The 25,353-nt window shown below is 40.0% G+C and overlaps 3 protein-coding genes across 5 annotated transcripts in view; 2 read left to right on the top strand and 1 right to left on the bottom strand.

The window, feature by feature from the left end:
* The first annotated feature begins 13,966 nt into the window (after window positions 1-13,966).
* On the top strand, window positions 13,967-17,568 carry arf1 (ADP-ribosylation factor 1). Its single transcript, XM_005721497.1, has 5 exons — window positions 13,967-14,085; window positions 15,472-15,665; window positions 15,754-15,864; window positions 15,984-16,108; window positions 16,205-17,568. Exons 2-5 carry the CDS (start codon window positions 15,521-15,523, stop codon window positions 16,361-16,363), a joined length of 540 nt encoding a protein of 179 aa, XP_005721554.1. The 5' UTR covers window positions 13,967-14,085; window positions 15,472-15,520; the 3' UTR covers window positions 16,364-17,568.
* Window positions 17,569-18,554: 986 nt separating this feature from the next.
* On the bottom strand, window positions 18,555-24,256 carry cunh1orf35 (chromosome unknown C1orf35 homolog). The gene is made up of 9 exons (XM_005721484.1): window positions 24,197-24,256; window positions 23,933-24,044; window positions 22,491-22,641; window positions 22,359-22,404; window positions 22,181-22,263; window positions 20,881-20,953; window positions 20,696-20,775; window positions 20,339-20,461; window positions 18,555-19,526 (listed from the first exon to the last, which is right to left on the bottom strand). The coding sequence occupies exons 2-9, from the start codon at window positions 24,027-24,029 to the stop codon at window positions 19,271-19,273; spliced, it is 909 nt and encodes a 302-aa protein (XP_005721541.1). The 5' UTR covers window positions 24,030-24,044; window positions 24,197-24,256; the 3' UTR covers window positions 18,555-19,270.
* The window catches only part of guk1a (guanylate kinase 1a), an 8,019-nt gene continuing 6,275 nt past the window's right edge, over window positions 23,610-25,353 (top strand). The window contains exon 1 of one of the 3 annotated variants that reach the window (XM_013912104.1): window positions 23,610-23,807. In XM_013912104.1, coding sequence (XP_013767558.1) covers window positions 23,786-23,807 — 22 coding nt within the window. In that variant the 5' untranslated portion in view covers window positions 23,610-23,785. Of the gene's footprint in view, window positions 23,808-24,101; window positions 24,166-24,661; window positions 24,727-25,353 lie in introns of those variants that run through there. The other 2 variants (XM_013912107.1, XM_005721486.2) reach the window with 2 other exon arrangements.

Here is a 25,353-nt window from a genome sequence, read left to right as displayed (position 1 = left end):
GATAGATAGATAGATAGATAGATAGATAGATAGATAGATAGATAGATAGATAGATAGATAGATAGATAGATAGATAGATAGATAGATAGATAGATGGATTTGTTGTGGGACAAAAGAAGAAAAAATAAGGCTGGACTCATAATTTGATTCCTTTGAGAAACTGCAGAGGCCAGCTGTGCTTTTTGAGAAACAATAATGGCAAAAAAAAATCTTAGTAATGAGAGTTTAGAATAAGATGGAGCTTTGTTGAGGAGAAAGACCTTCTCTCAAGATAGATTAGGAGTTGGGTGTGAATAGAGCCCACCAGTGTTCCAGCTCAGCTGCTGGACCCCTGATAGTCTTTGAGCCCGGCAACAATGTCACCACCAGAGGCCAGGTCTCAGTGCTATCTAACCCTATTATCACACAGAAAGATTGATACACACCCCCTCCAGAGTGGAAGCACCACAAAAAAGTGATACCCTTCCGATGTCATTCATGTGAATTCACTAGTGTGCTCACCTCCACATCGAGCTATATTTTAAGCTTTCTGTCCCAGTTTAACTCATTACGCGGGTGCACTCAGACACTCATTAGAGTGCTGCAGCTTCTAAACCCCTCCCCATGACTGAAAATGAATAAAGACACGTTGAAAACTCTGTTGTGTATGAACCTGGGAGCCAGCCAGGTTCAGGAGTTATCTAACGGCCTGGAGGGTGTCGGCAGCTCATTCCACAATGCAACCTTTGACATTTTTCACACCAGCTCAATAGGCGAATGAGTAGAGAACATGAAACACATCACAGGATGAACAGAAACTCGGGCCCTGCAGCAACAGTGTGCTTTCGTTTAAGGAAATAGCCCCTTCGGTCAGACCCTCCTTGCTGCTTTGTCACACAAGTGAGATGAACATTGTTAGCAGATAGTTGTCAGAGGAGGCTGCAGAAGCTGCACTGAGTGAGATGGCATCCTGACTGTGAGAACTTTGACGCGACCAGACTGCAAGTGCCGCCACCCAATAACCATATAAATGGAAGACAATGGACCTAATTGCAATCAGTGTCCTCTTTTTAGTTTTTGTCCTTAGTTTCACCCTGGCATTCAGTCGAGACCGCTGCATGCATCTCAATAAAGCCATGTTGTTGTGAGGAGACCAGAGCGACATATATGCAGCGGAGCGGCGCAAAGGCCCACACTCTCATGACACAATGCAAATACTCCCACAGAAGTCACACTTTGGTTACAGCCAGTTTCTGTTTTCCTCATTCTGCATCTGTTTGATCTTTATTCCAACACAAGAATCACAAATGCTCAGCTATAAGTCGGGATTATTACTCCTTATTGTGATACGCTCAATTTGATCTTTGATCTGTCTTGAAATATATTAAAATGTAGATTTTGTCTTAGAAACTTAGCAAATCAGAATTTGAACCTGAAATGTTCTGGGGCAAAGCTTGTCGCTTTAAAGAATGATTCTCAAAGCTGTTCTTTGTAGGCCGTACACAGCAGAGGTGACCGACCAAAATTGAGCTACAGAGAAGAGTGAAGTGTGTGGGCGCTTCATTATGTAACTGACTTTGAAGCCGGTCTTTTGATGTCTGGGTGTTCTTCTCTCTGGATTCAGATCACTCCCTTGGATTCATGCATTTAACATAGCAGCGCGTGTGCGGATGTAGAACAGACGTTAAACTATTTTATATGTATGGATATTAGAAACATTTGTGGTGTACTGCTACAGGGCCTGACAGCCAATGAATGAATTTAAGACACACATCATAAGTCTCGTCTTGATATCACAGACTATTGAAATGTATATTAAGTAATGTATTCATATGCCCTGGAGGTGATAATGGCTCTCACTTCTGTTTTCTAAATAAATAAACCCTGACAGCACTCACACCTCACCCAACACCTCACCCACTAAATTCTAAATAAAGATTTAACGTGTTGCGTATCACACAATAGCAGTCACTTTTTGCCACTTTTGGATAAACGTTCGAATCACGAGAAGAGAAAGATCATCTTTTACAGAAAAAAATTTGTTTTTGTTCCCGTGCTGAAACATCCTAACATCAACACCCGAAGGGGAATGCGTGTCACCTGCATTCGATGAGGATGATGGCTTATCTGAGAGATTTCTAAAGAGGGCAGCCTTCACGAGAAGAGATGTGACAGCTGTAAAGCAGCCTCATCCCCTTTTGAAGTGCCTGTTTGTATTGTTGAAGCTCACAAAGGAATTTTGTCACCTCTGTTCTTACAAGAGAACATTAGTCAAGCTGGGCTGATAACATTGGGGGGGGGGATATGGGGAGACTAATGCACTACAGGCATGTGTATGCGATACCAACCCTGATCACTTTTGCCTCATCAGTGCTTGTCGAAGAAGCCACATGTGTTTAGATCTGCTTTTGTAAGATGAGCTGGTAATTGAGTGCTGAGCATCTAGGTTAACAAGGGGTCCAGATCAGCGTGAGCTGGAGGCCCACACAATCACTCATTAGTCCACCTTTCACCTCTTTGCAGCTCAAAGCAGTTCAGCAGGTAGGATGAGCGTCTCCAGCTGCAGGCTCAATCTTTCTCACTGGCATTCATTTCTTTCTGGGGAATCATATTTTAAGATCTACAGCAGCATAGAAATCATTGCAGCATCATGGTTTTCAGTTATTGTCACTTTAAAGTCTGAAAGCTGTGATTTTAGTTAGTTGGTAAGTTAGTTGCTGCTTTCAGAGCATGCAAACTGTGAGAGTTGGTTCCTGCTTGTGTCGGGGTTTCAAACACGTGCCTTGAAAGTCTTTGAAATGAATGCAGACTTTCAGGATAGACTGTCATTTCTTGCAATGGTGGAAAAAGAAAACCAGCTTACTTCCTGGTTCCAAGTAACACTGAGTATAATAATATCTGAATGTAAATCATGCCAAAAATGTTATTTCTGTTTCTTATTTGACTTCCTTTCCTTTTTTGGGGTTGCATTTAATCATCAGTTTATCCTCCAGATAAATACTCACATTGGAGGGGTTCGAGATTTGCTCAGTGCAGTTTGAAGCAAAAATGGATAAAAGGTTCAGATTTTTCTGCATTATTGTGGACATGTCCCGGGTAAGTGAGATTGGGTATATCAATTACGAGGTGACCAGCAGGGGAGATGAGAGGGGTTATCATTAGCAGGGACTGGCGCTGGCCCCTGGTAGTTCCAGTAATTACCTCACAAAGGGTGGTGCTTGCCTTCCCACTGCTTTTCCCACACTGCACTGCAGGCTCAGAATTCCTGTCGGCCCCAGACCTGCAATCTCCTCAGTTTTAGACAGCAAATTACTGACAAGTCCCATTCTTCACAGCACTGTAATTGCTTTTTAGTGCTGTTTTTATTGAGGTAGCCACAACCCCCTTACCCTTCCCTCAATAAAGCAAAGTCAGGGAGGGGGCGAAGGGTTAATATAGATGACATTAGTCCCTAATTGGAAGGTCCCGAACCTCAGGAAAGTTTCATACAACTCATGTCTTCTTCTTCATTTTTTAAAGATCTCTTCACGTTTCTTGAGTGCACATATTTGTGTGTCTGTACCAAATCTATTTTGTAGCAATTAACACAAGCTTTTTAAAATGTTTGTGACTTCCACATTGGTTACAAACTCTGTAATAACGCTTCTTTGAGTGTTTGCTCCACAGAAGTGATATTATTAAGGTTCTTCACATCTCATACAAAGCAAGAAGCTGAGCATCTTGGCTATTCTAGGACTTAAATCACTTTGTGTTGTCTTTCCCACCCCTGCGCATTACTCTCTCAATCTATTACTTTGTGGAAATCATTAGTCTCCATGTCAATACAAGCTCCAAGCAGAGAAAACATCTCATTATGGGACTTAAAGAGATCCGTAGCATTCTTGGCTCTGTCAAGCTGTTCTTCCTTTCTTCAGTATAGTTACTTTCCTTTCACTGAGAGGATAAATTCTCAACGTTCCAATGCCGGACAACCAAACAGTTACCATTTGAAATGAGAAAAAGAGAAAGAATGGAAAATGGCTGAGGGATTAGAGGATCTAAACAGGATAAAGGGATAGGAGATTCTTGGTGTGATCCAGTTTAGTTTGAAAGATGGAGGGTCTTAACAAGGATTTGAGACTTTAGAATTCATTGTGCCATTATTTCCATCCTGTGCAGTTTCAGCTAAATTGTTTGCCATTTTTTGGCCTTTACAAGTCTCTAGTTCTTCTACCGACATCTTTACATCTTAACATCTTAACATCTTTACAAATGCAAGTGTACACACAATATTTAACATTACTTGGTAGAATGTATTGTTTTTGTCTTGTGCATTTTATAATAACATGCATTTGATGGGAAAAAAATGTCTAATGTCATTATCCATTCAACTTGCAACCCTCTCAGATGTTGATACGGCCAAAAATTGTGCAATAGCCATCAAATATAATCATGAAGACATGATTATATAGACTGTACATGCCAAAACATGACCAGCTTTTATCCTATTTTCTGTAAATCAAACATGAATGCATCTTGGTTTGGCAGGGCAGTAAAGTGCCCTAGGGCGACAACCTCCAATTGACTCGGGCAGCAAACCTGCGCCCTCGTGTGACCATCTCCCTGTCAGTCTGAGCATGCTGACACCCCTGACCCTGTCAAGAGTGTCAAATTGCTTGTCAGCGCCCTTCAGTAAAGCACAATGACAAGCCCTCTAATGTATTACCACACGAGTGCCAGCCAGAAATGAGAGGCTGTACCTCTACCTGCAGCCTCAAGGCAGACAGGTGCGCCGTCAAGCAGCACACACACCAAGCATACACACACGAGGAAGCCCTTTCTATCAACAAAAAAAAAGTGACCAGACAAATGGTACGATGATAAGAGTCTCGATGCATGAGGAAGCATCAGTTGTCAAAAATATTAATTATGTTCCGCATGATTTTATTAATTGTAATGCCCATGCTTGAAGACTGTGTTAGAAATGCATCCAAGATCATTACTCACGCAGTTAAAGATGCTCTTTGGGGGGGCTTACAAAACTCTTGTCAGTAGCAATCAAAACATGCTGCCTGGACCACCTTGGTAGCATGTTAGGCCAAAGGGCCACTCATAATCAACTTGTCAAAGTCACAGATAGCTGAATGTCGGAGAACTGCAAATAATACCAGATCAACATGACAAGTAAAAAAAAAAGAAAAAATTAATTTCCAAATTTGGAAACTGCCTCGGTTCTGATGCCACAGATTTTGGTTGTTGCTGGTTGTCCTTCAGGCCCTGCTAGAACATGCTGTGCATTCCAACCAATTATCTACCCTGAGGTGCAACAGGTTCACACTCTAATCTTTGATGCCTCCTCACATGGGATATAGCTGGATTTAAACAGGGAACAAGGGTGGGACAACCCTTAAAAACTTGTATACATAGCAAACATGAATCAACTTCAAACCAACCCACTGAGGGAAACAAAAAAGTCTTTCAAAGAAATACTTTTATCCTCACTATTGTTTCATCTTGCAATGGCTCGTCATAGCCCATGTGGATGCTTAAGGTGAGTTTCAAAGAGAGCAGAAGAGGCAGCTTCAGATATTACATCCATCAAACTGCCCTTTGGCTTCACTGAAGGTGATGAAATGTCTGGTTCGAGGTAGGTCATCAGAAGGCGCTTAGAATTCGAAAAAATGGACCATGGTAACCTCACGTCTGACCAAGTCATCCTTAACCAGGAAATCCAGTTCCCTGGCATGGACGTTGTGTTCTATGTGTACTCTTACACCTTGCCAGTATACCCACATACTCGAGCCAGCAATTTCCATTCTTATTACATCACCCTTACCACGCCAGAGGATTCATGTCCTTTCCGAGGAAGTGCGTCTTTAAAGAGCTTGTCTCAGCCATCTGTCACGGATGTCACCATCTCCCATCAACACCACTGGCTCCCACATATCCTGCACTAGTGGTAACTGAATGAATGAAAGGGTCACACTGGAAGTAAAACTAAAAGAATATTTTAAAAATAAAAGACCAAACTACAAATGCTTTCTGACATCAAGAAGGAAGAATTCTGCACTGGGCAAGTCGTTTTATGGGAAAAAGATTTGATGTTTTCCAAACATGAGCTTTGATGCATTTCAGTCAAGCCACCTCATTACCTTTGTTTCCAGAAACTGTGCCGTGAAATACTCAAACAACCTTAAAGTAGTATTGACTCAATATTGAATCGAACATTTACGTACATGCCCGGGGCGGAGTGCAAAATTTTATGTAAATCCCCTTAACGACCTTTTCAGGCCGCCGACAATCGCCATACAAAGGTGACTGGCAGGCGACACTGGTGCACATTTATCCTTTTGCCCCGGCCTGTCTCTCTCTGTGGCGCCCCCTACTGTGATAGGCGTGGGGTAAGGTGCCCAGTCGTACTTGCTGCCAATGGAAGAGGCCAGCATGGACCCTCTCATGGCAACGATGCAGGTCGTTGTAATAATGTTCGGTTTGTTTCCTGCTTCACACCCCCGTAATCCAGTACATGAGACGCAGAGGGAGGTATCCCATGCCTGTCCATCCGAGTTCCAACACTGCTTAGCCAAACCAACTCCTTTGTACGACTCACACAGCAGTCTATTGGTTGCCTCCGAGCCATTTCATAATGTGCGGCTATTATCACAATTATTAAGATTAATGGAACCCCACAACACAAAACCCCAAGTCCAAAATAAGTTAGTTAACGCAATGCGAAGGCTCGTGAGATTACAAATAAAACATCTCTTGTGCATAGAAATGTATGCATGCTCACACCCATTCTTTTTTTCTGCCTGTTTCATACACACATACACACACACACACACTAGATCAGTGTTCCCAAGCCCCTTACTGAGCGTTTTTATCCTTGCTAGGCCTCGTCTCAGAGGGGAGTCAGGCCCCTACTGAGATTTTTACCCACTTCCTTGTGCAAAGCCTGTTTTGCCCCTTGGCAGCCATCTTCCATTCACTAACAGCAGACGAGCTCTGCTTTCTGTCTCATCAGCTTAAAATTACTTTGATTTGGAAATGACTGACTCAGGCGGAGATGGCCATAATGCTTCATAGGTGAAGACGTAGTCCATATTCCCATCACAGAAGTAAACATGAAGCATATTATCCTTCCAGACAGAGGCCATTTCTTGGAGTCCTACTGTATCTATCCCGTCTGAAGCCGTGGCCCCCCAGGAGGGCATAAGTCTTCTAGGGACACATTTAACATCAATAAAGAGGGGGTTTTTGGGGGGCTATTTAAAAAAGAAGAAAAAAGAGTGCACATGTGTGTATGTGTGTGCGCAAGTTTGTGCATGTGTTGGAGAAAGCTGTTAAGCGTGATGATGCCATGAAAATTTGTTTGCGTTTGCGTGTTTGTGTGTGTGCTTTCGGGGAGGGGGTGTAACATATAAACCCCCTACTGTCCTATTTCTAGTCGTCTGTCCACACATCACAGCTGTCAGTATCCAGTGAGATATGAAGACGAAAAGGAATACAGAGAAGAGCCCTTCAGTTGGATATTACCGCTGGCTTTCCCCGGGGAGTATGTTGGATTTAGCGTTTGCCTCTGGGATCTTTACTGTACTTTCGACTCCCTACATGGTACGTTGTAAATGCATATTATGATCAATCCAATAAATTCTGCTGCTTTTACTTAATATCCTCATTCAATAAAAGATAACACTGTATTATTATGATCCTTAAGTTTACAGATTATCTAGCTTTATTTCTGCCTATTTGTCTGCAGATGTTCACAGACAATATTGTTTTCAGCCCAAAGCTATAATTTTCCAGCGAAAGGGATTATCTCCAATTCCAGATATATGACTTGGCTAAATCCTGTGGGACAATATCTAGTTATAAAATATGAATTTGACAAGTTGCATTGTAACTTTTTGTGCTAATCTCAGTTGTCACATCTCAACAGCAGCACCTGCGCTGTGGTTGTATGTAAAAAGTAAAACTGGGACTTGATTTTGTTTTGGGTTTTTCTTTAGTTCTATGGAGTACATTTGAAATAAAGAAAGCTTTAATGCTACTTTTTTTTACTTCCACTCCAAACTTCTAGCAAACTTTTTGTGGGATGAGATGTGACATTTTTATAGTGAAAAAGTAGAGAATATTTGACAGATGAAGCTGACAAACTCACTGCACGAATAAAGCCTTATTCTCTACTCTCTTTTCTTTTTTCGCTCTCTGTTTTTCTTTGATTTAGGTATTGTGGTTTATCTTGGTCCAGATGGGACCAGTAAACGTGCCATTCAGATGGCTGCTTAATAATACAATTATATAATACAATAATACAATATTTTTCTTTCTCTTTCTCTTTCTTTTTTCTTTTTCATATCTTACTCTGTTGTTTGCCTTCTAAGTCATCCGGGTACAACAGTTTGCAACAAGTCTGCCTCAAAGTAAACATATCAAAAAGTAGTAAAAGTTCTGTTGCCGGAATTTAAGGAGGCAGTTGCTCAGATTATGGACAGATCTGCAGAAATTATCTTCAGTGAAGGTTTTAATGTTTAGACTTTTGTGGATGTGTGAAGATTGTGGAGATTTAGCGATGGGTCACCATGAGGAAACTACTGTTGCAATTAATCACCTCCAGCCAGTGTGCATTTTCAGGGTGATTTATACAATAGTACAAGAAATCATAGAAATATAAGTCAGGATATGATAAAGGACAAGTATTTAGGTATGGATATTTCTCACTATCTGAGAAAAAAAAAAACTTTGATGCACAACATGAAACTCTTTGAAATGAAATTCTTTATTCGTGCAAAGTTTTAAATAAAATGTTTCTTTTCCACAAGTGAAACCCATCAGCGGTGATGTCTGGAAGTGTAAAATTTTAAAGTGAATCTCTAAATCATCCTGATGATTTATCCTGAACAATTATTTAGCAGCAAAGTAAAGTAGTGCAAAAACACTGAGTCATTGTTTTGTTGCTGTGGAAAATGCAGAGAATAAAAATATACCGTACAGTGCAGACGTCTTGAGTCACCTTTCATTTCTTTATATTTTGATATGAAAACACGAGATAGGTGCAGCGAATCTTGGAAACACCTGCAAACACGCAAAGTGAAAGTTGATATTTATTGTGACCCCCTTTATTCTTCAACACAACATGAACTCTCTTGTCCAAGCTTTCTTGTGATTTTTTTTTTATATAAAAGAAATCTCCAGGCTTTTGAAGGACATTCAAAGCTCTTCTTTGGATGCTGGCTGCCTTTTGTTCTGTCCTCTGTCAAGATGATCCCACACTGATTAAATAACGTTGAAGTCCAGGCACTGGGGAGGCCAATCCATGACTGATAGTGTTCCACTGTGTGTTTTTCTATCCAGCTGTGTTTTTACTGCACTGGCAGTGTGTTTGGGATCATTGTCATCCTGAAAAATGAAGACGTTGCCAATCTTATACTTTCCACATGGTATTTCATGCTGGATCAAAATCTGATAGTATTTTCCAGCATTAGTAATTCCTTCAAAGGATCCCCATTACCACTGGGTAAAATGCAGCCCCAAACCATAACAGAGCCTCCACCGTGTTTTCAGATGAATGTAGACACTCACTGTTGTACTCTCTGCTGACCTTCTCAATATTGACAAGCATTTGATTATGTATGCAGGCATTTGAAATCTGGATTCTTCGCCCCATAAGACCTGTTGCCAATTGTTTTTAGTCCAGTTAGTGTGTAATTTGCAATACCTCAGCCTTTTATTCCTTATCTTATTTCTTGACAGCCAACTTTCAGCTGAGATCGTTCCTGCTGAGGCTTCAGTAAACTGCAGATGGATGAACTAAAGTGCCAGATGCATCTCTCAGGTCCTGTGTCAGGACTTTTTTTCTCCTGTTCCTTCCTTTTCCTGACTTGCATACACTTTTCATCTTCTATAGAGAGCTTTTTGGGTCTGCTATCCCTTATTTTACTCTCCACTTGTCCACTTTCCTCCTTTAAGGCCACACTGCACACCACGCCAAGTTTTTTGGATAATAACTCTTGGAGAATCACTTGGTTGGTGAAGAAACTCTGTTTTATGCATGTCAGTCTCCATTATTTTTTTCAGAGACTCATCTAAGGAAATGGGAAGAAATAATTTGTTTTTGTGACAGGCTGCTAGTAGCTAAACGACGAAAGATGCCATTTAAAATTTAAATTCTCTGGTAGGTGTAGATACTGCTTGATCGCTTGAGTTAGGTGTCTTTTGTATGCCTGAATGAATCATAGGTTAGTGTTAAGTGGTTCAATAAACAAAGGGGAAAAAACTGTTCATCTGAAAATGGTGAAGTACAAGGGCTGGATAAAAAAAGGAGTGAAAAAGCAGCCCATGTCCAAAGAAAAAGTTTGAAAGTCCTTTGGAAAGATTAACGAACTATTTCTCAAGCCCACTATTACTTTTTACCAAAAGAAACTGCTGTAGATTTCAGTAAGGGCTCTGTATAATAACAGTGCAATGCTGGCAACGCTAGCTGACAGTATTTGATTGTATTTTAACGAGAAAATTTGCAACAGTTTAAGCTTGTCTTGGGATTACAAAAAGGAGCTCTCTGTTATGGCATTAGATATCAATATTTTAATTGCACTCACTTCAGATGTTCATAATGACAGTACAGTGGGGAGAATGAAATGCTTTGTTATGCTTTCTAATCTTGTTAGTACTACACAAACGTGGACAAACCTCTAATTTACTCTACTAACTACAGGTAATAACAGACTGTACAGTGTTCATTCTTCGACAGAAAGACACATCCACAATGTGAGCACAGATGTTGTGGATACAAATGAGCATAGCAACTGTTATAATGTACACCACGTATTCTTTTGCCTTTAAAATGTTCTAAAAGTAAGAATGCCCGTTTACTCATCAGATTTATATCATTCATTTTCCTGCTTTTTTCCACGCCTTGTGTTATGAATTGAATTGGTCTTTTTCATTTTAGAAAAGCACAGATTACATCATCTTTACATATCTAAGAAAAGCGTGTCATTCAAAGCATGACAGTCATGCAAACTGGCACATGTCAGGATTTGTTTTTGAAAAACAGAAACTCTTGGCCTTTTTTTGTCACTTAGCAGCGTGTTTGCTTTGACAGAAACAGTTTGCAGTATACACTCTGCCAATATGCTCCCCCTCCCGGACTGTCTCAACAAAGTTCTCTGTGTGCTCTCTATCTCTAAAAGCAAACAAACAGAAACATAGTGGGGTCTTTGCTTCTTTCTAATAACTATATATAATAAAATGTTTTTATTTTTCGTTTGTTTTGGATGGCAGCGTTGATTTTAAATGTCCGACAGCTGTCCGAAAAATGTAGGCCAAACTAAAAAGACAGTAACACTTTGCAGAAACTTTTAACTGCTGCTATTAAACACCTTCCACACCTTTAAAGAAGGACAACTGTTGCTTTGAAAATATGCTGAAAGCGATCTCTATGGCGTTCTGCGGGGCAAAACCACAAATTACGGTGGCAGAGTGAATGGCATTATGAGACTTCAGTGTGTGGTCCTTCACTAGTCTCCCCTCCTGCTGTTCTCTCCTGGCCTTCTCCCCTCCTGCTGCCCCCTCTGCTGGGGTTAGCAGGCATAGTTGACCCTGGTTAAAATTCAACTGTCCCGGTAATAATATGGTTAGTTTTTCCCTTATTGGCTTGGTCATGGAACAAAAGGAAGTGGAAACTGCAAAATTAAAAAGAAAAGAAAAGAAAAGAAAAGAAAAGAAAAGAAAAGAAAAGAAAAGAAAAGAAAAGAAAAGAAAAGAAAAGAAACTCAAATGAATCTGAATCAAAAAATTATGATAGACTATAGAAAATGATGCATGCTGCGGCAAGCTTTGGGTATAAACGCACATGTTTAAAATAATTAAAAAGGAAAAGTGAAGCAAAATTGCTCAGGCCTTAAATATAATTATGTGTGTCCTGGGTTTATACTGTGAGTACTCTGGATGCATTTACAGTTTTTAAATCCAGCAGTGAATCATTTACTTACATCGGGAGATAGTGGTTTTATCGTTAATCCTAAATTGCACCTCTTCTTTCTTACATCTTTACCTTGGTTTTTGTCCTCTTCAATTACAGTGTGTGGCATCCACTGGAAGCAATAGCAATAATAATAGTAATAATAGTAATAATAATGATAATTGGTATACAGACTGTTGGCAGTCGCTTTTAACCAAGTTCCATGTCTGAGCCTCCAGCAATCCACCCCCAGCATGAGTCAACTTTGGTGTGTGTGATTAATTTATCAGTATACCCCCCTTAAGGATAAACTAGTCACCATAATTAACTGCTGAATAAAGTGAAGCTCGTGGCTGCCACCATATTTTCAACAGGAAATTGTTTCCTGAGGTCATATCTAAACTGAGACGGTGGGTTGGCTTCAGATAGTCTTCATCAGACTTCTTTTTGCAGTCAGAAGAGCTGCCCACTGCTGGCCATCAGAGGTAACACAGGTCTAAGGCACTTTTGCATTGGGTTTGTTTTTCAGATGTGGAACCGAAGTCTATTAAAAATAGATAGAGCCAGTGATTTTCAAAATATTTTTTTCTTTACTGATAATTAATTTACCACTGGAATGCACTACGAGTCAAAATTACTTGTTTTAATCAGTGCTTAGCATCATAGCACTGTGATGTCTGTTTTGAAGTTTCCAGTTGAGCATCTTGTCCAGCGCTGACATGGATTTTAAAAACTTTCCCAATATTCACAAGTGAAAAGGTGGATCAGATTTTCTTGTTTAATCTTAACTTAAAAGATGGAAACTTCAAAATGAATTATATATAACTTGCTCATAGAAGTAGGAAAGTCCAGTGGTCAGGTCTCTGCAGGACAAATTAGCTGTATTAATGGTGGCCATCGCAACAGATTCTGCCAAAGAGAAGCTGAAATGAGCTCATAAGACAGGGCTCTGACTTTTTTCCTTTCATATCTTATCAGTCAAGAAGAATATTATAAAGCTGAATGATTAACCACAAGTAACTTGTGGACTCAGATACATGAAGTGTTTCAGGTTTTGATTAGTGCGGTTGGAAAGGAGGTGAACCTCGAGCAACTAATAAGCTACTCCTGGGAACTTTAGCAGTTAGTGGGTCTTCAGCAGGGATAGGAATTTTAAAAAAAATTATGCCACTTGGGAACTGCTTCCAAGTTTTTCAAAGCATTGGAACTGTGTCTGAACTTATCAATTCTTTTATCAATCCCTGTAGCTGCTGGCAATGCACATTAATTTCAGATCAGCAATGTCATACATGCGTGTCTTGGCATAAAAAAAGAGTCATTGCAGGGAAGACGAATGATTACAAAGCATTGCTTCATGAAGACAGATGATAGCCGTGTTAGTTGTAATGTCTGTAACATAATTATTTCAAGCGGGGTGGAAACACCAGCAACATACGCAACATGGGATTCACTTCAAGGAGTGTCATGTATTTGATGTGCACCACAAGTGCTATCGCTACAGTTTCCCAACCGAGCAGCTCATCAATGCAGATGTGTAACAAAAATTTATTTAACTAAGAAAGCCTGAAAGAAAATGAATGCCATACTAGTCTGCCTTTATTTACTCGATTTTAGATGTTAACTGAGAGATTGATGTTACATCTAGAAATAGGCAGTAGTCTGTTTGGGATTTAAAATAAATTTAAAAAAAAAAATCAGTTTTGATGACACTGAAAATCTGTTTATGTATAAAGGTGGATCAAGGATCAATAAGGGCTGGGCTGGTGAGCAGATGCAATGATTGCACTGGTATAAAAAAAACTTTATAAATTCCTATTCCTAGTTTTCAGGGAAATTTAAGATTCAATTTCAGTAGTAAATTAAAGTCAACAGGTCATAGACACAGCATGCTTATCGTGCATTTGTACTTGCCAGTACAAGGTAAAGCTATTTTTACTCTAAATAGTGCCATAACTAAAAAAAAAAACTAAAAACTAAACTAAAAAAAAAAACGAACTAAAAGTGGATGCTGTCATGTGTGCGTGTGTTTCTCCCCGCAACCACAGGGGGAGACACCTCTCCCGGCACGGTGAACGCAGGAGTTTTGCAGGAACCTCTGACGTGTCAGACTGTCGCCATTTTCCTAAGGAAGGAAACGCCTAGAGGGAACAAAACATTTCAACTGAGTAAGTGCAAGAGAGACTTTTTGTTAAAGAAAAAAGAAAAGGTAGCTTTTACAATATCTGAAGGTAAATGTACAAAACCCCATGTGTTGTCAAGCAAAATCGGCTTTAGTGTGTGCGATTCCGATCACCATAGTCAGAAAAATCTGACTTGCACCTTGTTAGCGGAATTATCTGAATCGACGAGTCTGTCCTTCCTTTCTGTGTGCGTGGGAGGGTTTTTTGTACTCTCTCGCACATGATTTCATATTCAGTGTAACTGGGAAACACATAAATAGAAATGCAATTGTTGTTTTTATTTCTCAAGTTGGTACTCTTAAAATCTGAGCGGGTCGGACGACTATTAGCGTTGCACCGTAACAAGCTAGCATCACCGTTTGTTTACCTGCTCTGAAAGTTTTTGCTCCGAGCTAAATATTGAAAATGCTCCAGTTAGCCGCGTAAAATATTCGGTTCCAAACTGAAAAGACAAATACTGGTACAGGGTGACAGCTAGCGAGTTTCCTTATAATTTCATTTAGTAGCTTTCAGGAGTCACGGAGCGTTTAACGTCCCTTTTATCGAGGTTGGTGCTACCACGAGTTTCTGCCTTTAAGTAGAATTCAGAAGCTCATATATTGCATATAGTATACATCACACTGATTAATGCGAGTGCGATAACAGAAAACTGCTTACAGATAATTGTGTTTAGCACAACAGTAGCATCATACTGATTTCTGAGGATATTTAAAAATGTCCTAAAAGTGTCTAACAGCCTTTACAGTTGCACTCCCATGCTGCCCACGTCACTCAATAACAGCAAAATTTCAAACATTCACCTTTAATATTTTGACACAAGCAAATGTAGCTGTCTGTAAGATGATTTGATCTATCCATAAGATCCATCTCACTGATTAGATGAGGCTAACAAAACTTTAGTCATGGACATAGACTTTATTTAATCCCACACAGAGGAAATTCACTTGTTACAATAGTATAAGGGACAGGAAGAAAAAGCAAGTTAGAGATATATATTAGAAAAATAAAAATTGAAAAAAAAATAGTGTACAAAAAATACCAAATTGCTATATGCAGAAAAATGCACCACTGTTTTTTTTTTTATATGTACATTAAGTGCAGTGGGAGTAATAATAATAGTAATACATATGTATTTTTTAAAACTGTATTTAAGTTGCACACAATATTTTTTATTTAATGTATGGCGATATTGAAGTTTGTTCTAGCCTGGATGGTGTAATCAACACATCTCAGACCTTCAGTTTACTGTCACAGCAATCAGAGGCAGTGTGTCCGTCATTTGGGAGGTTGGAACACGGTTTGGTGTTTTCTTATGTTTACCAGCAGCACGTCTCTGTATTGGAGCTGAACAACAACTCTCTTTCTTCACAGGTTTTCTTTTTGTTTTTTTGGCCTTTTTGGGTTCCTGTCACCAGCCGCCATGGGGAATATGTTTGCAGGACTGTTTAAAATGTTCGGGAAGAAGGAGATGAGGATACTCATGGTGGGTCTGGATGCTGCTGGAAAGACAACGATTTTGTACAAGCTTAAACTCGGAGAGATTGTGACTACCATCCCTACAATAGGTAATACAAAAACTGTTTTACATGACACAGGAAGGAAGCCTAAAGACTCGGTTTGTTTTTAATGTGAATATTTGTTTCATATCTACAGGTTTTAATGTGGAAACGGTAGAATACAAGAACATCAGTTTCACTGTATGGGATGTCGGCGGTCAAGACAAAATTCGACCGCTGTGGCGTCATTACTTTCAAAACACTCAGGGTAGGTTTTTTCCTCATCGCCTGATATTTGATGGCTCATGTTAGGACTGCTATTTGAACATGTCTTCTGGTTTGTATTTAGAAGATTTACACCCATTTATTTGATTGCACTTGCTCCAGGTCTTATCTTTGTCGTGGACAGCAATGATAGAGAGCGATGTGGAGAGGCTCGTGAAGAGCTCCTGAGAATGTTGGCAGAGGATGAGCTGCGTGACGCCGTGCTGCTAGTGTTTGCCAACAAACAAGTAAGTCATCAAGTCTTTTATATAAGCAGGTGTACATCATAAACACTTTTCACCTTTCCTTTGTCTAATGATTTCTCACCTTCTTTTTTTTTATAGGACCTCCCAAATGCTATGAATGCAGCAGAACTCACAGACAAGCTCAATCTTCATTCCCTGCGCAACCGACAGTGGTACATCCAGGCGACCTGTGCCACCACCGGAGATGGCCTCTATGAAGGGCTGGACTGGTTGTCTAATCAACTCAAGAACCATTAATGATTACGGCATTTTAAAATCCAATCTCCTCCACCCCAATCTCTGACCTTGCTCTTTACTTTTAAGATCTTGCTAAACTGAGTTATGTTGTACTGGAAGCTGCTCTCGTGTCAGCTGTTATTACCACAAACATGCAGGCCAGTGGTGGGGGTGGGCTATTCTTGTAAAGCAGCTTTATTTTTATTTTTTTCACATTTTATGTAAGTGTAAATAAAGTTGGTAATGGGGCAGCTTGTTGCACGCTTTAAAATCCTACTGTGGTGATTTGTCTTTCTGGCTGTTGGGCAGCCATGTGTGCATTGAATAGAAAAACAAAGGCAGGGACTTTACCAGCAGATAAAGGTTACACGTACTGTAAGGACTGATTTTAATTTTTTATTAGAAACAAAGAATCATACACTGATTATGCACTACTTGCAACTACTACTGGTAATTTTTATCAGTAACTAGAAGTACCAGCGCCTCAAAATAAGTATAAACACTGGCATTGACTATATGTACTGACATTGCCCCCCCACCTCCGTCACGCACAATCTGTGAACACCTACCAGCCTTTGTTGTTTTAAACTAAGAAATGTTGCATTGACCTCACATCTACCTGCTTTGGGGTAACAGGGAGGAGCCAGCCTCTTGAGCCTGCATTGAATTCTTGTATTTTAGAGTCTCAGGTTGAATATGTGCTGCCTTTGCAATGTACTTGTTAGCAAAACTGCATGATGTAGTCTGTCTTTAAGGGCATGCATTATTATCTACTGGGTGTTTACATCATACAGCTGCAAAGGAACTCTTAGCCCACTAATTACTATAGCCATACACTGTTAATTTGTTGTAAGGAGTGGCTTAGCATCCTCACTAAGGGCTCTATTAACGTTTGCCTTTTATTGAACTCAAACCTGGGAATTTGCATTGTGCAGCTATGACATTAGTGCCAATGTTTTCCTTTGCAGCACGTTGGGTTTTCTTTCGTAAACTGGCCGTCCATAAATGCCTTTTTTTTAAAATATGAGACACATCACTTCCCCGCCTCCCCCCAAAACTTATTTGTAAAGGGTGTGGCTGTTTTAACTGATTGCATCGTTTGATTTTTAGCTGCCTAAAATGTAATGTTATTCTCTTCTGGTTGTCTGTGTTCTTGTGTAAAGCTTGATACTGCAATTGATTTTCATTTTGTTTCACACCATGTAATAAAATCTAAGTTTATGCTGCTTTTTGTAGGCTGTCCCTTGACATCAACTATTACAGAATTAAATGAAGTTTTAGACTATTTAGACAAAAGGATTAGGCATCACCTTGGCATTTTTCTGCTCAGCGAATCAATCTAAAACAGAATATGAGAACACGTATGTGCAGCAATTAATTGGCAATTGATTTTAGTTGCAGCATTAATAGAATTACTATTACAAAGGCCCCAAACTTGTGTCTGTGACTTCTTAAGGCTATCACCCCTTGACCTAGGAAGAAATATGTTGCCCCAGGTGATGAAACCACCCAGTGCTTAGGTTAAAGCAGTTATGTGAAGAGCACACCCTGTTTCACATTGTGTAAGGGTGGCAATCTAGGACCACATTCTTGCAGGTTGATTAGGCTGCTACGGTTAATGCAGCCAAGCCTGTAAAACATGGCAGGAGAGTATGGTAGCGGTGGAAGAGGAGGTAGTTTGAGTCTTGGGTCCTTCATAGGGTGGCTTTGTCTAGCCTTCTCTCCTGCTGCTTCATCAGTTTGGTTTGTGTGTGGCGGTCTAACGGTACTCGGCCATATAAAAAAAAAAAAAAAGGGCCAGCCTAGTTTTTTGCACTCTTCTTTATGAATGCCTTGCTCTTTTTTTAGTGTACCCCCCCAGGTGCCAGTCCACAGAATACCCTCTTTCAGACCAATTCAAGGCAAATGCAAACACTACTCTATTATGACCAGTAAAGAGCATTCCAATGGTATCGCACCAGTCGGAGCTGAACCTAGAATGACGAGGGATTACGTAGAAAGGAAAATGGCCAGTGTCTGAGTAGTAGGATGAGACGGAGATGTATAGATGGAAAAAAAGGTGTCAAGAAGCATCTTGAAGGAGCAAATGTTTAGGTTTTCCAATATGAAAATGTAATCAATAGAAGTTTGTGTTGAAGGATTTTTGCCGGCAAGTGCTTAGGCAGTCAGGTGAACGGCTCGAATAGAACTTTCACTCAAAAGAATGGGGTTCAAGTCTATGCATTTTATTTGTTTTGATATGGGTTTTTTCTCCCTGTCACTGTTTGGTTAGGCACCAAAACTACATGCTTAGATTCAAGAAAAGAAATACTTATTAACATACACTCTTTTACCAGTTTGATTATAATCGTAGAAGGCTTCTTTGGCAGCAAGCCCTTGAAGCTACATTCCTGTGCAAAAAGTGCCAGTTGCACCATGTCTTTATGGTAACCTAAAAAAAAAAAAAAGAAGACACGTTCATGTAAATAACTGAATGAGTCATGTCATGACAGGGTCATGTAAGAATTTCCATGAGGGATTATTGTGTGTGCTTGCAGTAACAATGATCAGGGTTGAACTAATGTTAAATAAAAGCTTTGAGGACAAGGAAGAAAATCATTCCACTTGCTTTGGAAAAAAAGTTTCTATATTTATCCAAGATAAAACCCCCAAAACACAAAGCTTAAAGCAATACAGAGTACTTGATATTTGATGATTAAATAACTCGACGTGATCAAAAACTGTCAAACCAAAACACCAGTGTCACATGAGCAACCTTCTGAATGAAGAAGTTAAAACCTGAGGCTAAAGTCTGTTACACTGATTAGAGTCCATCCACAGTCTGTTTGGCTGTTCAAGTAAATAAGGTCTTGAGGGTCTGTCAAACTGCTGTAGAGCACTCTGTCCACATTATGCATGTTTGAATCGGGGGTGGGGGTGGGCACGACATTAGTCGTCCGAGTCTGTGTCATGGCGCCGCCTGTGGCTTTGTGTGGCACCAGCAGGGGCCTTCTTGTGGCTGGCAGGGTTGCGAGGGACAGGAGATCCTCCATCAGAGGAGTCTGTGTCGTGCCGCTGCCTTCGATGATGGGGGATGGAGCGCTGTCGCTCGGCCTTTGCTCCCCCCCTTGAGTGGCTGTCATGGGGTCTGGCTCCGCTCTGACTAACGTATGATGGATTATGATGATGGTGGTCCTTTCTGTGCCTAAAAAGTACAAGGAAACAAATAGTGTTGGGATTAATGCTGTGAGGGTATGGAAGAATAAACGGCACCTGCAAGTGGAAATAACTGGCTGTTTTTTTTGTTTGATAAAATTGTGTTCAAGGTTATTGTTATTCTTTTCCTATCGCACAAGTTACTGAAGCACATAAATAACAATGTTTAATCTGCCTCTTCAAATATTGAAATATAAAGAAAGTCTTGTGACGCATGCACCCCATATATAACACAACAAGTGAAGTTGTTGCATGTAAGACAGTGCCTCACTGCCCTCTAGTGCTGACACAATAATTTGGCTCCCAACAAAAAGACTGCAATGTAATTTAAAAATATAAACAGGGCTGCACATAAGTGGTTCGCTATCAAAATAAAAGATCCGCACCAGATAAGTTGTAACGCACGTTTGCGTACATAAGATGTTCTGGAGGAGGACAGACATTTGTTTAGAACTCTTAAAGATGTCGAAGAAGCAAGCTCCGTAAGCAAATACTTTGGTGTTTCTTAATGTAAACCTCGTTCACCCATTCACACACCTACTTGAGGAAGTGCTTTTTTTTCATGCCTAAGCACTTTTAACCTAATACACACACGCTCACATTCCGATGGACGCATTGAGGGCAGACTGGGGTTCTTTGCCCAAAGATACTTCCAATTAGAAGTGGGAGCAGCCAGGGATTGATCTACCTCCACAGCCCCCGTCTTTAAAAACACGATTCTAAAAACATATTTTGAGTTTGGTCCAGAGTCCAGACTCATGCTGAATAGTGTTTGAACGTTAAATGCAGAAATAAACCAACCTCTTCCTGTTGTCCTCAGAATCGGAGGAGGATGAGTCTCTCCTTTTTCGTTTTTTCTTTTTTTCCTTTTTCTTTTTCTCCTTTTTGTTCTTTTTTTCTTTGTTTTTCTTATTACTGTCATGCCTTCAGAGAGGGAAAATAAAGTAGTGAAGATTACATTTCAACAAATTACATTATTTTTTCATTTCAAATGTATTATTATCAGTATTATTATTATTTATGCATTCTCATTCATTTGTTCACTGGCTATTATTAAAAGAAAATTTAAGAAACTGGACACAGGGTCAGATTTTGTCCACTAAATCAAAAAGTTTGTGTGTCTGCAACATTTTACAAGTAGTAATTATCCAGTCTCACCTCTGTTCCTCCACCTGTTTTACTGCACTCTCATTTGTTTTTGTTGCTGAAGCTTCTGTATGACCTTCAGTCCTGACGTGCTGGACAAAAAGCATTTCTTAATTTTTGCACAGAGTGTAAAATGCCTCAAAGCAGAGTAATGTCTAAGCACCACTACCCCAAAAAAGGTAATAACCCAATCTTACTGTAAAAACCGGCAAGCCCATTTTAGCAACCTCCTTTTCTTTTTGGGACAGGACCATTCTCCGAGACCCTGCACTGCAGAAGGAAACATTGAAAACACAATAAGACGCTTTAGAATCAAAACATTGAGAAAAGAAGCTCTTTTGACACCACTTTTTCCATGATGACAGTTTACATTTTTGCTGACTTATCAAATACACTAACTGGCCACTTTGCTAGGTACGCCCGTTCAACAAATATCTAATCAACCTGTCACAAGGCAGCAACTCAGTGCATTTAGATGTGTAGACATGTTTAAGAAAATGTGCTGAAATTTAAACTGAGCATCAGATTGGTGATGTCATGGAGTTTTTACTGTTTTATTTGATTATGCTTCAAATGTTATGTTCACATATTTCACCAGACACATATTTCACTGACCCTGTGACATTTACTGCAAGAGATCAGCACAGAAATACACATCCGCAGAAGTTGACTCGCAGTATCTTATTCTTAGAAACTGACTTGTAGCACACACACACTTCGTAACACACACACACACACAGCTTACACACAGACAGCATCAGGACCTGCATAACAGGAAATGTGATTATATTTGCATATTGACGATGTAACCTATAAATAAAGAAGATGTGCCTCGCACTGTGTGTTTACTCTCTGAGTTTCACCCGTGCCACACGTTATCAGTATCAAGTGTCTTAGTGTTGATTATTCACCTGACTGTTTGTTAACTGTATATCTCTGACAGGTGAAGAAAAGTGACACTGAGCAAGGCATTGGTGTTGGTCCCAGATGGGCTGGTCTGAGTTTTTCAGAAACTCCTGATATACTGGGATTTTCCAACACAACAATCTCTAGCGTTTACAGAGAATAGTTTGTTTTGTTTTTTTTTTTTTTACTTAAAACATAAGATATCCAGTGAGGTACTATCATGCCAATATAGACCAAGATCTCTGAGGAATGTTTCCAGCATCTTGTTGAATCTATAACACGAAGAATTTAAGTATTTCTGAAGGCAAAATGGCGTTGAACCCTAATAACCCCCAACAAACTAGCAAGGGGGTACCTAATAAAGTGACCAGTGAGTGTATGGTTAATTTAAAACAAGAGTCCCTGATAAAGATTAAACTACCTTCACCTTCAGGTTCTACCTTCACCTTAGTGATGCATACTGTCCTTTTAACAAATATTCATTTATTTTTATGTTGTTGCTTTTCTATATTTATTTATTTTACTCCAAAAATAAAGCACCTTTAAACATCACTGTTTCATGTGGAAAAAGCAAACATAAAAAGAAGTCACCTGGAGCTTCCTAAACCAGAAACACGGTCAACATTTCTCTCATCGCCATCAGCCTCGTCCCTCCTGCAAACCTCTACAAGGTCCTGCCATAGAAAGTCAAATAAAAATTCACATCACTAAGCTTTTGAACAATAGCAGATTTTTTTTTTAAAAATCATTCATAATTTAAGTCACACACCTCTTTGGTTAGACCAGTCGGTTGTCTCTTTATATTCTTGTGCCCTCTAAATTGATAATGGAAAATGAGAAATTACTAAACTGGTCAGTTTAAACTTCCTGTTTTATCTCTTTTATGGGAAGTTGTACATACAGTGCAGCCATCAACGCTTCTTCCTCTGCTGCCTTGACAGCAGCAAGTTCCTCCTCTCTGGACAAAGGTGCACCACCCTTTTTGTCCTTTGCATACCATGTCAGATCTTTGCCTTTTTGCCAACGCCCCACTGGTGCCATCAACGAGTTACCTGGAAACAGAGGAAGTGATGACACGTGATAAAGATTACGGATTCCAGAACATGATGTATGATAATTTCCTTTTCATTCTTAAGTAGGGCTGTGCGATATGACCATATCCAGATAAAAAACATATATCGTCCGATAATGATATAAATAACAAAAATTTATCATTTTCTGTAAATTCTGTGAATCTCGGGTAGCTGAAGTGTTTCCAGCTGGGCGTCGTGTATCTGGAGTCGAGTGTTTTACCGATGCATGAAACTATACATTTTTAGACATAGGTTGTAACGGCCGCCGTTTTCTTTGCGAGTATTTATTACACGGTGTGCTGCAGGGAAAAGCCTGTTCTAACGTTTAAGTCTAAGGTTTATTCAGTTTATTTTGAAAACTCTCAACAGGATCTTGAGCTTTATTGTGAAAGGTTTATGTTTTGGGCCGTAGCATAACACTGAATGAAGCCAGTGTTACAGAAATCCAGATGGTGTCAACATTGTTTTTTCCCCAAATAGTCAAGAATTGTGCATTTTTGTTTTGAAATTATTTACAGTACGTATAGGAGGGTAAAGTCAATTAAAACAATGTCTTGTGTACACACGATAATTGTGTGTGTACAAAAATGTGCACAAACACAAACTTTATTGGATTTTAGGGGCCCCTCACTAAAACGACTTATTCATTAGTCATGGCAAAGATGATGTTGGTATTGTTAGTATTGTCCCTTTTTTAAGTTTCCTTATTATGTACAACTTAAAAGAAAAAATACTTTTTTTTAATCTTTCTATTAGCATCCTCCCCTCCACAGCCACGTGTTTAAACAATATATTTTAACATATGCTGATAACATCATCTATAATGACCTTACTGTACAATAATATTAATATGATGCTTTTCCATGAGTGCTTTTTAAAATGCACGTTCCTGAACAATTTAAGTAGGGTTACTTTTGGGAGTCCTATTTTTCATCGGTGGTGGCCGCTATGTAGGCTAGCTGCTGTTGGTTTGCTGGGCATGCTGGAAACTGTGTAGGCTCACATAACGGAGAGACTACGTGTCTGTGCTCAGGGGTGGGAGCAATGAAAGCTAGGACTTGCTTTGTGTAGACTGAAAGACAAGGCGAAAACCCAGCCATTAGACCCATCCAGACTTCGTGTAATGAGGGAAACGACAACAAAAGGTATGGGAGAGTTGCATGTGAGGCCGTGGTGTGCGTAGTTTAAGAGCTCAGTTAGAGCGATATGAGCAGCACCGCATCTGGTTGCTGCTGATAGCAGACAGATGGCTACTATCTCCTGTACTTACCGAGATAGTTTTCTCTGTGTTTGTCGACTTTCACTTCATTCCAGTTGAACTGGTCCTGACCTCCCCGTACACCTCCAGATCTCGAGGAACCGAACATTTTAATCGGGTATCTCTAAAAGTTAAGGCAAAAACAACGTCCTGTTAACGCGAAGAGCTAACTTTTAGCCACGTTAGCACATGACCCGCGCGACCGGCTAGGCCTTCAGCTAACACTCATCCGGGGAGTTTTTGTGGTAAGTTTAAATTCCCTATGGTTACTAGGACCTGTTGGTGAGAGGCTTGCTTCTTAGTGGTAATGCTTCCTTTGCCTAGAGGCAAACTACTTCCAGTTTCCCCAAGTCTCCGCAGAGCGCAGGGGAAATAGTTTGTTTAAACGCTAGTTAGCTTAAAATCGTTAATATGCGTCTTTAGGTTATAGTAATTACTGCCAGCCCGCGCACATGTCGGTACTGCCGCTTTTGAAGAGGCTGCCTGATTCCAGTTGAAAGCATACATTCACAATAATAATAGCTTTAAAATATCAGCGTCTTCGTCATTATTTGTTTGGCTAATGTTGCTAAAAGTCCTGCTTTTTCAGCATTCTCGCGCGCGCATTCTTGACGCTCGTGAACGTCACTTGTTGGTGTTTTGGCCTGTGGTGATGACGTAGGCAGCACGGATATCTTTAATGGCTCTCGCGGTGAAGACTCGGAGCACAGCAAGGGAGGGAGAAGACACGCAGGAGACGGTGCTTTAAGTTGTGGATTAACGCTATTCCTGTCCCATAATGAGACATTTTTCCAGGCTATTTTCAGGTAGGAATGGGGACGTTTGGTGGGGTTTTCTGCTCTCTCCAAATTGCGTGTTGTGTCACGATATCTGAGCGTGCCATTCATTCCTGGAGTCCCATAAGAGAAGAAGATGGTTCATGTGTTTACCAGAGTGTTTTAAATTAACATGGCTGACACAATGTTACCTGTGGTTTAATTGTTAGCAAGTCTGGTTTGGGAAGTGTGATTCAGGCATGGAATAATGGTAGAAGTGCATTTAAGCCTATTTTAAATCTCCATTTCACTTCCAACAACTTTAACTTCTTGTTACAATAATGTCAGTTTTTATATGGTTATAACATACAGACTTTGCAGTTCCTGTGTGCTATATATTAACATCAAATGCATATGAGAAACAGATGACGAGGCCTCACTATGTGAAAAAGATACGAACTGTTTGTCCTCCTGATTAGAACAAAGCCACTGTTATCTTGATGTTACATAGTGTTAGGGCGACCAGATGTCCCCTCTTTTGTTCTCCTGCCTTTCACACATCTTGAGACAGCGTCCCACATTTTGGCTGGGTCTGCAGGACACACACTTTTCTAAACTCTGGGTCTTACCCAGTAAATATGAAGGGCAGGCTTCTTATTACAGTCAAATTAAGTAAAC

Source organism: Pundamilia nyererei, unplaced genomic scaffold (genome assembly GCF_000239375.1).
Source record: "Pundamilia nyererei isolate P.nyererei 1_Seehausen unplaced genomic scaffold, PunNye1.0 scaffold00004, whole genome shotgun sequence".
NCBI lineage: Eukaryota > Metazoa > Chordata > Actinopteri > Cichliformes > Cichlidae > Pundamilia > Pundamilia nyererei.
The sequence above is the reverse complement of the archived record's forward strand: the minus strand, read 5'-3'. Positions and strand labels throughout refer to the sequence as shown.

Excerpts from the sequence above, each read along its gene's own strand:
- arf1 (XM_005721497.1), top strand. The coding sequence starts at position 15,521 with ATGGGGAATATGTTTGCAGGACTGTTTAAAATGTTCGGGAAGAAGGAG. Across the intron at positions 15,865-15,983 it reads TTACTTTCAAAACACTCAGG|GTCTTATCTTTGTCGTGGAC; the intron begins GTAGGTTTTTTC and ends CACTTGCTCCAG. Across the intron at positions 16,109-16,204 it reads TAGTGTTTGCCAACAAACAA|GACCTCCCAAATGCTATGAA; the intron begins GTAAGTCATCAA and ends TTTTTTTTATAG.
- cunh1orf35 (XM_005721484.1), bottom strand. The coding sequence starts at position 24,029 with ATGTTCGGTTCCTCGAGATCTGGAGGTGTACGGGGAGGTCAGGACCAG. Across the intron at positions 22,264-22,358 it reads CGACTGGTCTAACCAAAGAG|GACCTTGTAGAGGTTTGCAG; the intron begins GTGTGTGACTTA and ends TTTCTATGGCAG. Across the intron at positions 20,954-22,180 it reads TCTGGTTTAGGAAGCTCCAG|TGCAGGGTCTCGGAGAATGG; the intron begins GTGACTTCTTTT and ends TTCCTTCTGCAG.